The following is an 18,889-nucleotide window of genomic DNA, read 5'->3' on the forward strand; positions in this document are numbered from 1 at the left end:
TGTAGAAAACCTGGACATATGAAGAATACGTGCCCTAATGTAAGAATTCTTCCTACAAACGAAAAGGGCAAGGCAAAACTAAAGTTTAATTGGGAAAAGGGCAAGGCAAAACTAAACTTCCCTATATTAAGATGAAGTGTAGATAATAAGCATGAGTACCTGTAGATCCTAAAGTTCATAAAATAAATCTGAAACCTCTACTTCACTATACATAATCTCAATGTTCAAGTGAAGAAAATGAGGTCTTGAGTTATTATCTACTAGTGTGTGTATTGTTATATGTTATAGAAACAAAATCTGCATGCAAAGAGTTTGTTTGCCAATAAAATTAATTCCTAGGATGGACGGAGGTTCTAAAATATTAGATGCACTCATAATTACAATATGTACAAAGCCATTCATGTATCCCAAAGGTTTGCATTTAGAATATTTCCTGGCAATTGCATCGAACTCAGCTACTAGGAAATTCATAATTGATGCTGGCCAGTTGTTAGATAAAAATTGATCTGCATGATGAGCTACACTAAGGATCCTAGCAGGTGTTTGGTAGTTACACAGAGGGAAGAAAATGTTAGAAAATAAGAAAATGATAAATTTCTTCACAAGCTTGGGAAGTGGAGTTTATTCATCTTGATTGAACATCTCATGTTTAATATCATTTGTGGATTTCTCAATAATTCTGGCATTTCCCAAGTCAAACTCAATTCCTCTTTTGGGCAATCCAAGGATCAGAGCAACTTCATTTGCAGTGAATGATAACTTATGCTCCTTGATGATGAAACACTGCTTCCGAATATCCCACATAGAGAACAACATGTAGACTAGTTGAACATTCTAACATAAGTGAGGCATCAATATAAAGTGATGTAAGTGCAGTTTTAGCAGTCTATCTACAATTTTTTGGTAGAATGTATCAACCAAATGATTGCAAATTTCTTGAAATGTCGATGTTCTGCAACGGAAAGATATCTTTGGAGCATAGCCCTACAAAATTAAGTGTAGTGGTTAAAAACTTAATGCTATCCCTGCAAAATTAAGTGTAGTGGTTATGAACATAACAATACACATCATTATACAAAAATTGTACACAGCAGTACACAATAGTGATAAACAGTGGTACACATAAAAAAGTACACATAAGTATACACAAAGGTATACAAAACTAACATGCATAAAAAAAAAAAATCACTGACATGTTCGAGTAAATTCTTCATTTGAATAGTGAAAAGTAGACATCAGTACACAATGGTTCACAGAAACGATACACAAGACTTAGCAAGTATATAAAATGTACAAAAATATGACCTAAAATGTTCTATTAACTTCATCAAGCGATATAAAATCATAGACATAGGTACACAACAGTACACAATAGTATAGATTACACAAAATCTATTTCCACACATACATTTTGTTATACGTATTAGTGAGAAAACGATCTACAACAACATGCAAATGCCCGAAACCCGAAACCCTAACCCCAACCTGCCATTTACAGAGCAAGCACTTCTTTCCTAGCATAAAAATGACCTTAGCCATGACTTCTACAACGAAAATCTGAAGCAAACAAAAGGAGATTCAGACAAAGATGAAAAGCACATGAAACAAGGGAAACTGAAACTTCTCGGTCAATTTCTAATTTTCCATTGAATGGCCAAGGATTTCTTTTTCAGTAAAAAGTAACTTTTCACGTCTGGACAGGGTCGGGTTGTCGGGCCGCACGGTAAGTTGGAAAAGACGCAACAAAAAATAAATTTTCATCACGTTGAATCATTGGGTCATCAAGCCATCAGGCCATCATGGACATTATTTTATTAGCGACCGAATATAGAGCTACATTGAGACTCCACACCAAATAATTTCTGGGACTAAAAGGGATCAATAACACTTTTTTTTTGAGACATTTAGGCCATTTAAGGCAAACTCACACACACAACGCATATACATGGACTCGAACTTTGAACCTCTTAGTTGGAAGCCTAAGCTCTCAACCAATAGGCCAACAAGAGTTGTGTATCAACAGCACTTTTATTGAAGGGCAATATTTTGTTGAATTGATGGGTTTGATCAAAGGGTTATTTCTGCCTGTAACTTGTTTTGGTTGTGGCGCTGTTGGCTCCACGCCGTCCCATGATGTGAAGCTGTGCTTCTCGCAAGCCCCGTCGCCTTTGCCTCCTTACTCTGTCATCTTCTGCCAAATTCATCACACTTCTCTACCAATTTACGATTTTTTTTCTAAAAATTTGATCGTCACATTTATCCCGTGTATAATCTTCAGCCACAGAAGAATAGAACGCGAGCTTTTTCATCTCCAATTTAATAACTTTCTTTGAATTTTCCTCTTATTTACTCTCGCATAGGTACGTTATGAGCTATTTTCACTCAACTTCTCTGGCAAAAATCCCCATTCTGTATTTGTTTTCATCTTTGCCAGAGCTTCACCGATTCCGGAATAGCCTCGCCTTGGGCCATATCTATTTTTCACTTCTTGCAGTTTGAGTGTTCGACATTTTGCCGCAATGAATAGGCTTCCATGCACAAGCGGATGAGATAATGTTCTCTCTGGCTAATCTACGCAGACTTTGTGCTGCGATTGATGCCTTTGCTGCAACTTGCATCGCCGCCAGCATCTCAAAGACGAGAACCAAAACCGATATTGCCATTTCCGCCCACGCGTCGAATCAGCATCCCGACAGCTTTCCCACCATTGCTGCGTGCAAGGCTTCCGTTTTGAAGAAACAGGCAAGGCAAGAAGCTGAAAAGGATCCATCTGCCTCCTCTAGTAGCTCTCAGGATTCGGTTCCCCTCAGTGAACCCGCGCTTGTGCAAATCAAGACAGAGAGGGATCCAGAGAAGCTGTTTCAGCTCTTCAATGCAAATGCTGAGAACCGTCTTGTAGTGGAAAACCGCTTTGCCTTTGAGGATACAGTATCCCGACTTACTGGAGCCCGCAGGTTTGATCTCGTTGTGAAGCTTCTTGAGCATCAAAAAACACTTCCACAGGGCAGGCGTGAGGGTTTTGTTGTTAGAATCATTATGTTATATGGAAGAGCCAGAATGACTGATCATGCCCTTAGAACCTTTGAAGATATGCATCTCTTTGGATGTCCACGGACTGTCAAGTCTTTCAATGCCATGCTGAATGTTTTATCACAAAACAGGAGATTTGAGGAGGCTAAAATGCTTTTCAGTGAGGCCCTGGCTAAGTTTGGGATTGAATTAGATGGCGTTTCATATAATACCATTGTTAAGGTTTTGTGTGAAATGCGTAGCTTGGATTCTGCCTATTTAGTCATGGTGGATATGGAAAAAGCTGGGATCAGGCCAGATGTGGTGACGTACACTACACTCATGTCTGCCTTCTATAAACATGGTCGTCGTGAGGTTGGTGATGGTTTGTGGAACCTAATGGTACTCAAAGGTTGCTCACCCAATTTGGCAACTTTCAATGTAAGAATACAGTTTCTGATTAATAGGAGGAGAGGATGGCAAGCGAATGATTTAGCTCAAAAGATGAATGCTACCGGTATCAGACCTGATGAGCTGACCTATAATCTTATTATCAAAGGATTTTGCATGATGGGTGAACTTGAAATGGCAAAGAGGATCTTTTGGGCTATGCATGGAAGGGGATGCAAGCCAAATGAAAAGATTTACCAGACGATGGTTCATTATTTTTGTAAAGCAGGGGAGTTTGATGTGGCTTTTAGGCTTTGCAAGGATAGCATGCAAAAGAATTGGTTTCCAAATGTTGATACTATTGATAACCTGTTAAAAGGCCTCATGAAAATTTCAAAGAAAAGGAGTGCTAGGGAAATCTTCAAATTGGTTAGCAATAAGCATCCACCATACTCGATTGAGGAATTGAAGGATTTCCAAGACATATTATCCAGTAGAAAGGCTCTATAAAAGTAATGGGATTTGGATTTAATCTTGGAATATCATGTCTCTAGAAAAGATTTATGTGAGTTCCTTGGGATTCATTTGTTGATTTGCATTTGTTGCCGGAAGGAAACTTTTACCTGGTGTTGAAGATATGTTCTACACTTCCTCAAATATCTTTCAAAGAAGGTTCTGAGAAAAAATATTCAGTGCATCAACTGATAGCATATTCTTCCAAGTAAGTTGTGTTAGGATTAATTTTATATGTATAGGACCTGTTCTTTCCACATGAAGTATTTAATCCTCTACTTTTTTAATCATCTTGTGAGAGTGCTATGGCATACCAAGAGGGGAGTGAATTGATATTTAATATTTTTTTTAAATAAAGTATTGTGCGGAAGCTAGGAGAACAAAAAATTTAAAGCATAAACTTTTTTTTTCTTTTAAAATTTATATAACTTAATTTTGTTTATAAAACTTTATGCAAATGCTTAATCAAAGATTTAACAAACACAGTTCTAGCAAAGGTATGTAATATAAACCAAAATACAGGAAAGGAAAGTTGTAGGAAAAAATAAACAATGCAACTTGGCAATTTTAATAGGGGTTCAATCATCAGATTTATGTCCACCCACCAAGGTCCTCTTTCTTGGGAATTTCACTATGTCGAAAACTCTTTTAGCACTCTGCCAAATGAAGAAGCCCTTCTCCTTTACCAGGTGGAAAATAACATTTACAAACTCTTTTATCCTTGAAAAGTTTCCCTCCTTCAGCCTCCCGACATGATAGAGATACAACTCCTTCTGCTCCTCTCAAGGGCAGAGATAATGCTCTATCCTTCTGCTATTTGTAATGGCGGAGATGCCCTTCGCTCCTACTCCTTGCAATGATAGAGATGATGCTCCCCTAGCTTTTCCTAGCTATTATCATGTCTTCTCCCAAGACACCTATAGAGACTCTTTTAAAAACACTTGACACAAGACTCTGGAGGACACGTGCATGTTGACAAGACTCCCATGTAAATCCCCTCACATAATTCTTGAACATCCTCAAGGATTCTCTAAAACTCATCTTCACTCCTAAAGGTTTGTTCAAGAACATTTCCAAATGAGAGATATAATTTCTCCCCAAGAGTTTTCTCATAGAAATTCATGTTGAGACGCTAAAAAAAATTCTTATTAAAATGAATTAAGTTGGACTATTTAATTGAAATCCTAATTTTCAATTTTAATGCTTTGATCTTATAGTACGATACCAGGTTAGTATTGTCTGCTTAGTATACTCTCATTACAGATTGGACTATACGATAATTGGTTGTACAATACGATCAATTATATCGAATCAGGGATGATCTAGGACAAACCAGGTTTTTTTCTAGTGAAATCTCTGTTTAAATGGATTATACGGCTTGGATCATACAATATAATCTCCAACTAAGATTTGATTATGATTCGATTTCTTGAACAAATTATAAAATTATATAATATTCATTAATAATCATACATTACGAAATATTTTTATTGGAGAGTGACTGGGGCATTAGTGAGGCCAAAAAGCATCTCTAGGAACTCATAATGCCCTTCATGAATTCTAAAAGCACTCTTCAGCACATAATCCCTTCATTCTAAAAAAAAAAAAATCATCCCTTCATTCTGATATGATGATATCCTGACTTTAGGTCTATCCTAGAGAAGATAACTGCCCCACTCAGCTCATCCAACAACTTATCTATCACTAGAATAAGAAACTTGTCTGGCACAGTCTCTTTATTTACCGCCCTGTAGTCCACACAGAACCTCCAACTCCCATATTTTTTCTTAACCAGTAACACTGGACTAAAAAAATGGCTCACACCGAGCATGATAATCCCTGCTTTCAGCATCTTACTGATCAATTTCTCAATTTCATTCTTATAAAATTAAAGATAGCGGTAGGGCCTGACACTGATTGGTGACACACATTCCCTCAAGGTGATAACATGCTCTTGCTCCCTTGGCAGTGGAAATCCCTGAGGCAGCTGAAAAACCTTGCTGAACTACTGAATCAATAATTGTATTGAAAGAGGAATGTCTACACACTCTTCTAATCTATCCCCTCTAGCCTATGAAGTTACACTAGATAACCATCCCCCATTTCCTCTATGCTCCTCACCATAGTTTTAAGTGATATCGTGGCTTTGGTTAGCCCTGCATCTCCCTTGATCAATACCTTTCTCCCTTCCACCATTGACTCCATCATCAATGCTCCCCAGTTAACCTTGGTGTCCTCCAAGGTCTATAGCCACTTCATCCCTAGGATGACATTAGTGCTCCCTAACTCCAATGAGAGAAAATTCTCCCTCATCTGAAACTCCTATATGGTCAACATTACTCCCCTACATATCCCCTGACTCGTCTCCACCTTCCCTATACCCATCATCACTCCATAATACCTTGTATCCACCATTGTCACCCCAAATTGGTCCATGACTTGGTTGGAGATGAAATTGTGGGCAGCCTTATTGTCAATCAATACCAATACCTTCCTGCCTGCTATTTGCCCTTCACTTTCATGGTATGATTTGGAGTGAATCCTATCACTGAGTTCAGGGAGACCTCTGCCACATTCAGATATAGCTTGTGCTCCACCTTTCTCTACCTCTATCACCTCCCTTCTCAATTTCTTCGTCATCACAAACGGTGAGAACCTAAAGAGTTCAGTCCCTACATCTGTGCCCTGGTGTATACTTCTCATCACATCGGAAGCATAGTCCCTTCGCCCTCTTCTCCTGCATCTCCCTCTCATTTAGTCTTTTGAAGTTTCCCCAACTTCCTCCTCCTATTGACTTCTCCCTAGGAGTCTCACGAATGTTGCTCGATACAGGGCCTTTTTGGGTGCCAAAAGAGTGGTACTCATCTTGTAAGAGCCACCTGGACTGCTGCCTCTGGCTTCCCTCTCCTGGTACTTCTGATCCTCCACTAGTTGTGTCAATTCCATAGCCTTTCCCAAGTCATGAGGCCTCGTCACCCTCACTGCTGTCCGGATCTCTGATTTGAGTCCCTTCATGAAATTTTTCTCCAAAACAGTCTCCGATAGTAGATCCAATCGACTTGCCAGGTACTTAAATCTCTCGCGATAATCTGCCACCAAGCATTCCTGCACTACTGCAAAAAACTGCTCATAAAAATTCCATCCCTTGTCGGTTCAGAAACATTCCAATAAGCATTCCTTGAACTCCCTCCAAATCCGTATGGGCCTCCTTATATTTCTCCACTGGTACCAAGACAATGCCTTCCCTTCTAAACATAAGCATGTTGTTGTCAAAATTTTCTCCTCCGTTAGCCTGTTGATGACAAAATACCTTTCCACCTTAGATCCACCAATGTGCAATCTCCCCTTAAAAAGGGGTATCTTTTACTTCCGTACCTTCTAATTTCTTCCATTTCCTTTGAATCCTCCATAATTTTCCTTTTCCCAATTGTTTAGTCCTCCTCAAGTGTCTCGATCATCCCTTCTACTCTCATACCCATACCCCTCTTCACTTTCTCCTCTCCTCCCTTCATAATCAGCACCCCTCCTATCATAATCCTTATCTTTTTTTTCCCAATCAGCACCCCATGGGTCATGCCCTCCATACCTCCCACCTCTCCATACCTCCAACCTCTCTCCTCAATGATCTCCACATTGTTTTATATTCTACAAATTTCAAGATTCGAATTTCTCCCTACCGAACTTCTTACCTCCGATGCCATCGTTTTATTTTAATTTTCTAATATCTTTTGCACCATTTCGTGGAGATCTGAAACTTGGCCTTCCATGGCTGATATTCAATCCTCCATCATTGTTTTCATTTAGCTCATCTCCCCTTCAAGGCATTCTTCCAACGCATCTACTTTCTTGGCCACAATGCATCTACTTTCTTGGCCGCCATCAATACCTAGATCTTTGGAGACTCAAAAATCTGGATCTTGCCACCATAAACAGCAAACAACCCATCTTCCGGCCAAAAAATAGCAACTGTTTTTCACAGAAATAGCCCAAAAACAATCCCAAAATCTGCTATGATACCAATTTGATAGAAAACAGTTAAAGATTTCAAATATACCCTATCAATCTTGGAAAAACAATAAGAATTTTCCTCCAAACTTCAATGAAAACAAGAAAAATAGTAATTTTATTGCAAGAAATCAAATAGAACGGAAGGAAAATACCATGATACAATTGATCCTCAATTCAAGAGGAGGATTTATCTCTCCCAATCCCTAGACTCCGCTAGAGCCCAAGACGCTAGAACCAAAGTCATCAAAACATCAACAAATTATCAGATAACCCTAATCCTATAATGCATAAATTCAAACACACAAGTCAAAATTTTCCTCCAACTCTAGCCGCCCTCTCCTTCCTTAATGGATTCCCTAGTGGGGTCCACAAATGCCTTGCGCAGCAATCCCTAGGGGGCGGACTTGCTTGCTCCGCCTCTTGTAGACTTGGGCCAGCCCTTTGCTTTTTGCCGGCTGGACCGGTCTAACAACATCTTACTGTTAATAATTATGAGTAGGATATTAACCTGTTGATGATGTGCTGCCAAATGGGTCCAAAGGAAAAGCAGTGTTGACCATGTTGTCTTATGTACATGGCGTCCTTTTGTAGCAAGTTGGAAATTTTATAAGAATTAATCTTGCAAATAACATTACCATTTGTCTAGCAGTGTCTGATGATCCAATATTTAATAATGGCATCAAAAAGACCTTTCATCTTCTCCCTGGAACTATGCCATTGACTGTAAATCATGGAACTAGTTTGAAAACTGCCTTTGAGGATACCTTAGCTAGTAGGCTAAAGTTGTCATTAAAATTTGTAATTCATTAGATAGTCTCAAATAATTCAAGATTGGAACTTCTTAGAACAATATCAACCATGATATGTGATTTAGGCCATGCTGGCAATACTCTGATAGATAAGCAAAATGTTGTAGCAATCATCAGAGCCTTGCCTAGGTCTTACGATCGCTTCAAGACCACTGCACATCATTTGAAGCTTGAGGTAGAATGTCGACAAACTAAGCTCCAACGAACGAACTATAATACCACATTTTCCACCTATGGAGGAATAGTTCCAAACACAAAAAAAACAGGGAAAGACTTATAAGCCCGTTTGTGATGCAAACCATGTGCCAAAGGAAAATAATCTCATGTAAGTGTCCCCTAGAATAGTGTTGCAAGTAGAAAGACATGTAAGACGAAATGCTATAATTGTCACCTAAAGGATCACTTCACAGTGCATTGAGATGAAGAGGCACTTAAATTTGACTCACGTTTGTTGTTATAGTTATGTATTGCTACCTGTCAATTCTACACCATAGTAGATTATTGATACATAAACCACCAACCATGTGATTGGATTCGAGATATTATAGATTGCTGCTGAATTCTTGGGTGGCAAGAGCTTGTTTATGGAATATGAATAGCAAGAAAATATGTTTGTAGTCGGTTCATAGCAACTCAAGCTGCAATATGGATGATTGCTACCCTTTCATGCTTCATGCCCCAAAATTTTGACATTAACTACTTTTGCTTGGTGAACTTTTTAAATTTTGATTTTCTTTAATGATAAAGCACAATTAGATAAATTTTTATCTTGATGAGATTTATAATGATATAATATTTTAGTTTATTTATTCAAATTAATTTTGAATATTAATTTTATTTCCATTGTCTCCAAGTCATGCTTGTAATCAATAATTTGGATTATATAAAATAATATGCTTGACTAGATCATATGGCTAGAGAGGATGACTAGATTACTCATTGGTTCCATTCGCTGTTGTTGACCACCTGAATGCAAGTCGTATTTAGCTTGTAAAGTGTTTGAAATATATGGACTGCATCCTAATGTGAGTATAGCTAATTTGGAATAAAAAGGTGTCCAGTTCTTTGAGGATGACTTTTGATTGTGGGGGGATTAAGAGGAACTTAAATTTATTTAAGTTGATTGAATCTGGAGAACTTTCACCATCACTTAATCACTAGTGATAGGGCTGTGAACAATTTGATTTCGAGTCAAGCAAACATAGCTCAAAATATACTACAACAACAACAACATCAAGCATTTATCCCAGTAGGTGGGGTTGGCTGTATGAATATTTTTTCTATATTGTGTTTTGTTAAGAGTCAAATTCTCATTTAAATCTAATAAAGAAAGGCTCAAATTCTCAAGCGAACGTAGCTCAAAATATGATTGATTGAAATTAACATGGCTCCAAATTAGCTTGTGGATGTATTGTAACCAATTTTGAGCTGGTTCGAATCGAATTAACTCCATTTCAAGTTGGCTCTTTTTTATCTCAAGTCGACTCTAAATTAACTAATAAAATAAATTGAAAAAAATCCATAATGCTATTGAAATATATTTTAAAAGAAATTTATAATTTATAATTTTAATTTGCTGATAAAAATGATATATTAAGATTATGCTAATTGAGATAATTAAAAAAATTAAATAGATAAATTAAACATGTGATTTGTGAACAAATTTTGCATTTGTAAATTACGGTCCTAATCTCAATCACACTTTTAATCAGTCACAATGCCTTACACTTCTAATTACTTAAGCTACTTTCTATCACATAAAATTTCAGACAAAGATAAAAACTCCCCCGAACTTGAAAATGAGAATGAAGATCTAATTGTTGACCTTAAAAGAAATCCCAAAGAGTTTGAAGAGGGTGGTCAATTTACTGTAAATGAGCTCAAAAAAGTAAATTCAGGTACATAAGAGAATTTCAAACCCATATTTCTCAATGCGAATCTTCTGCATGATAAGACGGAAGAGCTGAAAATGTTACTTCTTTAGTATAAAGACTGTTTCGCATGAAATTATACTGAAATGCCTGGATTTTCAATGGAGGAAATAGTTCACAAACTCTCCATTGATACCAAAATGTCCCCTATCAAGCAAGCACCATGATGAATGCGACTTGAGATTGAAGAGCAAGTCATTATTGAAACGAAAAAAATTATTGAGGCTGGATTCATTTGAGAAATATGTTGATTGAATCACTAACATTATCCCAGTGAGGAAGAAGAATGGTCAAATTCATGTTTGCATAAATTGCTGGGATTTGAATAAGAGATGTCCAAATGATGACTTTCCACTACTCAATGTAGAGCCTCATGGTTGGTAATACATCGAACCATGATATGTTTTCATTTATGGATGAATAATCAGGCTATAATTAAATTAAGGTGGATCCAGAAGTTGAAAACTCACGTCATTCTGTACTCCCATTATTATATGCTGCTATAAGGTTATGTCGTTCAGCCTAAAAAATGCTGGGGCCACCTATCAGAGAGAAATGAGTCGTATCTTCGACGATCTTATTCACAAATATGTCGACTGTTATGTTGACGATTTAGTTGTAAAAGTAAAGTTCAGCATGAGCATGTAAATGATTTTAGAATTATGTTTGAAAGAATTCAAAAATTCAATTTAAAAATGAATCCACTAAAATGTGCTTTTGAAGAATTTATTATGCACCATATAGAGGAATCAAAATTGATCTCGCTAAAATTAAAGCAATTGTGGAAATGCCACCACCAAAAAATTTAAGACAACTTCGTTCAATCCAAGAAATATTGGCATATATTTGAAGGTTTATATCTAACCTCTTAGGTAGATGTCAACCACTTTTTGATGAAGAAAAATAACCCCTATATATGGGATAATGCTTGTTAGGAGGTATTTGATAACATAAAATAATATTTGTTACATTCTTCAATTCTTGCTTCACCTATCCCAGGAAAATAACTGATTTTATATACAACAATTGTTGAGGAATCACTCGAGACATTGCTAGCACAAAATAATGTTGATGACTGAGAAAATGCCTTTTATTATATTAGTGAATGATTAACATGCACAGAATCAAGATATTCACCAATCGAAAATAGTTTTAATCTTTGCCACAAAAATTACGGCATTATATGATTGCTCATAAAATAGCTTTAATATCTAAAATTTCTAATGACCAGACTCACTCTCATTGGTCGTTTAGCTAGGTGAGCAGTGTTGCTAATACAATTTGACATTACATACACTCCACAAAAGACTGTAAAAGGATAGGCCCTAACTAATTTTCTAGCCACTCATCATTTACTCGTGAACTCTCCATTTAATGATGATTTACCAGATGAACAACTCTCAAAGTAGGGGAATAAGTACATCTGTAGGAATGAGAGTTCTATTTTGATGGAGCTTCATCAATAAAATTAGCAAAGCCACCTAAACTCCCAATAGTTCAGGTTGGTATCAGCATCATATTCGTTACCTCGTAAGGAGGCATACTCTAATATTCCCATAGCTTGACAGAACCTCGCACCAACAATGATATTAAATATGAAGCTTTAATAGTAGGTATGAGATTGCAATTAATATGAAAATCCAGAAACTCCATATTTATGGAGATTCTCAACTCATAATCAAACAAATAATAGGTGCTTTTAAAATCAACAAGCCAGAGTTAATCTCATATTATGAGTATGCTCTGCAACTCCTATGATAAATTCCCGAGGTGACCCTTTTTAGAATCACTCATGGTGAAAATGATAAAGTTGATGCGTTAGCTAAACTACTCAAAGAACTAGTAAATCTTTAAGAGGATCCAACCATTATAACTATTCAAAATTGACATAACTTAACTCTAACCTTCTTACAAGATCATGAAGGAAAAGAAATACATAAGAGCTTAGTTGTATCTAATGAGGATGATTGGAGAGAACCATTTATCACATATTTTAAAGAAGGGAGATTACTTGAAAATAAATCCATTGCACCATAGATATCACAAAGAGCATTAAGATACACTTTCGTGAATGATACATTATATTGTAGATCATTTGACTAAATGTGGTTACAATGTTTTGGTTCTGTTGAATCCTAAAAAAGTCATAACTGAAGTTCATGATGGATTTTGTGCTGCACATCAATCTAATCTAAAAATAAAAATCAAAATCAAATGTATGAGATATTATTGGCTTAATATGGTTCAAGATTATACTGACTATGCTAATAAATGCTATCAATGTCAAGTGCATGTGGATATCATGCATTAACCGCCTAACCCGCTATAGCCTACAGTAGCATTATGGCCATTTGAGGGCTGGGTCATTGATGTAATTGGTCCTATATAGCCACCATCTTTTTTATGGCATCGATTCATCCTTGTTGTCACTGATTATTTTTTAAAATGGGTGAAGTAATTCTCTTGAGAGAAGTTAAAGCAAACAATGTGATGAAATTCTTCCGAGATCATATTGTTTATCGATTTGGGGTGCTGCATCGAATCATATCAGGCAACGACACAACCTTTAAAAGTGCTAAAATCTACCGATTTGTCGAATGACATAAAATAGATTGCCATTTTTCTCAATATATAACTTAAGCGGCAACAACTTGGCCGAAGTTTTTAATAAAATTTTATAAAATTGCTCAAAAAAATTTTCTCTAAAAATAAGTGTGTGACATGATAAACTAATGAAGCTCTATGAGTATATCGCACCGCACCACTTATAAAACTATGACACTGACTACCCCATATTCATTAGCTTTTGAGACAGAAGCAATATTATATCTTGAGGTTGAATTACCATCACTTTGTATTGCTATGTAACACGAAATCTCCAAAGAAGAAAATAATTGCCTATGACTCAAGGAGCTTGTAGCCCTTGATGAAGTTTAACTTAAAGCACAACAAAGTTCAGAAACCTATGAAGTAAGAATGGCTAAGGCTCATGATTGGATGATTTATCCTAGAAGCTTTAAAGAAGATGAACTTGTACTTGTTCGTCGAAGATTTATAATCCCTCACTGTCACCTTGGTGGTAAATTGACCCAATTTGGAAAAGACCTTTCATTGTTGAAAAAGTATATGTACGACCCTATCAATATATAGGCCTAATAGGTCAATGGTTTATACCATCGATCAATAGTTAATACTTAAAAAATATCATACATAACAATCTAATTAAAAGGGTGTTATGCTTGAATTTCTTCTACAAAATATGAAACAAATTTAAATATACTCCTGCAAGATAGGAGACAATTTACATATACTCCTACAAGACAAGAGACATTTTATATATCCTCCTACATGACGTGAGGCAATTTATATGACTTTTTGCAAGACATGAAGCAATTCACATATACTCTTGTAAAACATGAGACAACTTTTATATACCCTTGAAAGGAAGGAAACAATTTTAATCCATTCCTGTAAGACAAGAGGTAAATTTTATATATTCCTACAAAGCAGGAGGTATTTTCCATATGCTCTTGCAAACCAGGAGGCAAATTTTTTAATATGCCCCTTTCCAGATAAGGGGAGGCAATTATATGTGAAATTAGGCATGCAAGCAAACCAAACGTTCGACGAGCTACTCGTTGCTTGGTTCAATTAAAGCTTTTTTGTGATCATTCAATTAACTAAACAAATAAACTTGAACAATATTTTAAATACTCAATCCTTAAATCAACAAGCTTGAACACTAATGTGTTCGGCTCATTTATATTAATGAACAACATCATTTGAAACTTGTGAACAAGCTCGACGTTAAGCTCGATAAGAAACTCGATAAAAGCTGGATTCGTGTTCGATCAATCAGAACTCGTAAATAAGCTCGATAAAAACTCAATAAATATTTGATTATAAAATTGACAAATATACATAATATAAATATTTATATTTATTATAACCATATAATTATTATTAGATAATAAAATTTAAAGTAATTAAATACTATAATATATGCTAACAGTACCATTGAAGTCTTTCTATGAATGTTGAAGATCATCTTTCAGTTGTTGTATCAAATGGAGAGAAATGCATCAGGTAAGCTTCATTTGAAAATATATTCATATATATTAATCTTATTTTCATTTTACATAGACAACTATTTTTATTTCATTTTATTTTATATCTTCAATAGAATGAATTTGTTCATGAAAAAGAGATATTTCACATTTGTCTATATTTGCTAGATTGTTTGTTTAAAATGCTCATGAACAAATATAAGATGAATTATAGATCGCTTGTTCATGAACGAGCTCATTTGATAGCTCAACAAAACTAGTTATATATGTTTATGAACTTGCTCATTTGATAGATCAAGAATACTCGTTAGATTTGTTTATGAACGTGCTTGTTTGATAGTTTAAAAAAATTTGCTAAATATATTCACAAACATGCTCGATGTAATTATTTGTTAGGAGGCTCGATAAAGCTCGTTTGTTAAGTTAATGAACATCTAGAAGTAGAGCTCATTTATAGTTCGTTAAGACTTGTTTGTTTAAAGCTCGATAAGCACTAAATGAATCAAACATGAACCAAATATGAACACTCATTAATTTAAACGAACCAAACATAAACACCAACAATAAATCTCGAATCAAACATGAACCAAATTTAAATAAGCTAATAATAAATGATCTCAAACATGAACACTCACATACTCGGCTCGGCTCTATTCAGCTCAGTTCGTTTGCAGCTCTATGTGAAACTGTATGAAATTTTTTTATTGCTTACAAATCTAAGAGTCGAGCTAAATTGATAAATCTAAATGATTGAGATTAAATGTCAAAATATAGGTTTAATAAGTCTAAGGATCTAACCTTTATAAAATTTTCATACTCACAAACTTGAGGGTTGAGCTAAAATTAATCAATTGAAAGGATTGAGACTAAAATGTCAAAATATAGGTTCAATCAGTTTAAAGATCAACAACAAGAACAACAACAACAAGCCTTCATCCCATTATATAGGGTCGGCTGCATGAATCCTTTTTCTTTATTGTGTCCTGTTAAAAGTCAAATTCTCATCTAAATCTAATAAAAAGAGTCATTTCTAATATTTTCTAACCAAGTCTTTTTAGGTCGAACCTCTTAAAATTTTATATGCTCACAAATCTAAGGGTTGACCTATTTTAATAAAGTTTAAAAGACAGTCTAAATATCACTCAGCAAAACAAAATAAAAGATAATTAATAAAACACATATATACTCACTAGAAAGATGCAGAGAAGCTATCAAAGTCTGAATTGATTGCTACTTGTCTGCTGTGTGCAAAATCTCATGGTATAGTAACTGGTAACTCAATAATAGGATAACACATGTAATCTACAAAATCTACTACATGTTTAAGTACATTTTGATCACCATAACTCAATCCCTCAATAATCCTCTATAAAGAACTATCGTCATTGTGACATAGTCTGAGAGTAATAACCCAATTAAACATCATAACCTTAAAAAGAAAGAGAGAAATGACAAAAGTAAAATGTTCAGTGATTGTTATAACGAATTCATTATGTGAAAATGCACTAAAAATTCATTAGGAAAATTTTATTGAAATAATTAAGATAAAAAAAGGAGGAAAGTCAAACAGGCTGGTCGATTCCAAAGCAATGCATCTCTCCAATTAGACAAAACAACAAGAAATGAAATGAAAAATAAAAAGACTTACCCTCATTTAGCATGTTCCTTTCGCTTTCGTCTTCCACCTTTCTTGACTCGGGCCTTGCTTTAGCACAAAATTGCATCACACAGCAAACATCATGCATGCTCACGTAGACAAATGCCTGTGGCGCGGTCTCCCTGCGCACCCAGTTTTGCATGTTTGTGTCCACGCACCTTGCCTGCGCTTAACGCCAACGCCTTGTGTGGCTCGCTTGACCAACTCCCACGACCAATCCACGCTCGCGACCAACCCTGCGCATGCGACCTGCCTGCATGCGCTCGTGACTAGCCCTGCCCGTGTGCCTTCCTTCTGTCTCCCACGCACGCACATCCGGGCGGCCTGTTCACTTTCGATCCTACCCCATGTGTAGTCACACTTGACGTCTGCCCACACACCGCAATCAGCCTGTCCTAAGAGAACTAACTCACCCTAAATCAATTCAAACTAAACAAGCAACTTTCATAAGAAAAAAAAAAAAATTCATAGGAAATAGTAAGACCTACTTTAAGCAATGTATTAGAGGAACTTCTAAATGAACTTACCCTAATCCTAAATTAAATTCAAACTAAGCAGGCCACTTCCAATGAAAATTGTAGGACTTGTTCTTAATCAATTCATTGGGTAAACATCTGAGTGAAGTAACCAATCCCAATCTACTTCAAATCTAAAAACTTAAATCAGCTTTCGATGAAAGCACTAAGACCTACTCAAATTAACCAATCCCAACTTCAAATGTCAAAGCTATAGGCAACTTTCATTGAAAACAGTAAGTCCTACTCAAATTAATTTGTTGGGGAGCTTCTAAGTAAAACAACAAATCCTAAGTCAAAAGGCTACAGGCAACTTTAAAGAGAAACAGTAAGACCTATCACAAATGTAAATCATAGGCAACTTTCAATGAAAGAAGTAAGACCTGTTGTTTGAAAAATTTCTAAATGAAGTAATAATCCCTAAACTAAATCTACGGGCAACTCCTACACAGAACCGTAAGTCCCATCCTAAATTAAATCAAAGGGCAACTCAATTGGGCTAATGTGATAGGGTTAATGTGAACAGGCTTAGCAAGAAAAGGAGCAAATGAGGATTACCATTTTACTGAAATATCATGCTGAACAGATTTAACTCTAATTGCAGTTCTTAACAAAATGAAATGGAGAAAAAGCTGACCTCAAATATCTAGGATAAGGCTAACAACAAGAACCATAATATTGTTGTTTTCTGGGGCCTGGCCCCTGCCTCTTGTCTACCAAATGCAGCAACTTCAATTACTTTCTTCTGCCATCTTCATTCTTCAGTTGGCCATTTCAGCTTAAAACTTTCGTTCCCATCATCAGAATGAGATTCCATACAGAAAGCTCAAAAGATATTTGAAATTGGAAATCTTAAAAGAAGATTTGCTTAGCGAAATGCAAATAGAAATGGGAAACTTCACTTGAGAGCTTATCATTTTGATTTCGATCATCTTAAGTTATATTTCAGTCTTTCTTTATCTTTATCATGAAAATTTAACTTTCTGTAACATTTCTTCTGAAATTTTCCTTCCTCTTATTACAGGTTGGGAATTTTCGCCACAGCTCTGTGGCCTCCTGCCAAACATGTTCCTCAGGATAAAATTATGAGCATAAAACAACTACTTCACATCTGTGTTGTTTTCTATAAGAGTCTTGCAATAACATTAACCCAATAGGATGCTTCAAATTTTTTACTTTCAATTTTCCAGAAGCTGCCCTTAGATCTTCTTGTCCTCAATTCTCAGACTGATCAATCAGCAAACTTCAAGAACCAAGTTCCGGATGCAGATTCTTACTTTCTCCAAACACCAAAACACCGCAAGATAGCACCCAGCCTGAAGCAGTTGGGGAAATTCATAAGACTCCAAATTCCCAAATCGATGTGGAGTGTCTAAATTTATTTGATATTTACATCAATTCTATTTGGCCTGGAAAAAATTATGGTCCTACAAGTTATTAAGGGTCTGTTTGGAGCAGCTACAATTTTTTGTGAAGTTGATTATAAAGTTATTATGAGAAAATATTTTTGTTTTATAAAGCTGTAGTAAAAAAATGGCTTTCTAGCATAGAGATTTCTCGAAAGAAGTTAGAAAGCAGTAGTTAAATAAAATTGTAGTTGGGATCTAAAAAATAAAGTAGCTAAGAGAGATATCCCAAATAAATTTTGAGTTATAACTCATCCAATAATTTGGATATGTTGCGACACTTTATGTAAAGAAATTTATGAATCTTCATCAAATGATTTGTCTTATTAGTGCGTGAGATATCTTTATTATTGTTTGAACTAGATAAATATTATTGTATGAATGTTGTATTGTAAGTGTTGGATGTCAATCTCGAATATTGAAAGAGAGATGAATACACGGAATAATTTGGCTAAATTAAGTGTATTAAAATTTAGATTAAGATAATTTTTTCTAATTTTTATTTTTAGGCGTTCATTTTGATTAATTATTTGATTTTATATGGTTTCACTTCTCTAGTAATTGATATATCAAATATTCATATA

General features: G+C 35.6%; 1 protein-coding gene across 2 annotated transcripts; it reads left to right on the forward strand.

Moving 5' to 3' along the window:
* Positions 1 to 2,053: 2,053 nt before the first annotated feature.
* Positions 2,054 to 18,416, forward strand: LOC110105718 (pentatricopeptide repeat-containing protein At1g80150, mitochondrial). 2 transcript variants are annotated; one of them, XM_020835322.2, is made up of 3 exons: positions 2,054 to 2,360; positions 2,435 to 4,120; positions 17,924 to 18,416. In XM_020835322.2, the coding sequence occupies exon 2, from the start codon at positions 2,554 to 2,556 to the stop codon at positions 3,907 to 3,909; it is 1,356 nt and encodes a 451-aa protein (XP_020690981.1). In that variant the 5' UTR covers positions 2,054 to 2,360; positions 2,435 to 2,553; the 3' UTR covers positions 3,910 to 4,120; positions 17,924 to 18,416. The 2 variants fall into 2 exon arrangements, with proteins under 2 accessions (XP_020690981.1, XP_020690980.1); XM_020835321.2 differs by having other exon boundaries at positions 2,054 to 4,120.
* Positions 18,417 to 18,889: the final 473 nt, after the last annotated feature.

The sequence above is a fragment of the Dendrobium catenatum genome, unplaced genomic scaffold (genome assembly GCF_001605985.2).
Source record: "Dendrobium catenatum unplaced genomic scaffold, ASM160598v2 fragScaff_scaffold_955, whole genome shotgun sequence".
In the NCBI taxonomy this organism is placed as follows: domain Eukaryota; kingdom Viridiplantae; phylum Streptophyta; class Magnoliopsida; order Asparagales; family Orchidaceae; genus Dendrobium; species Dendrobium catenatum.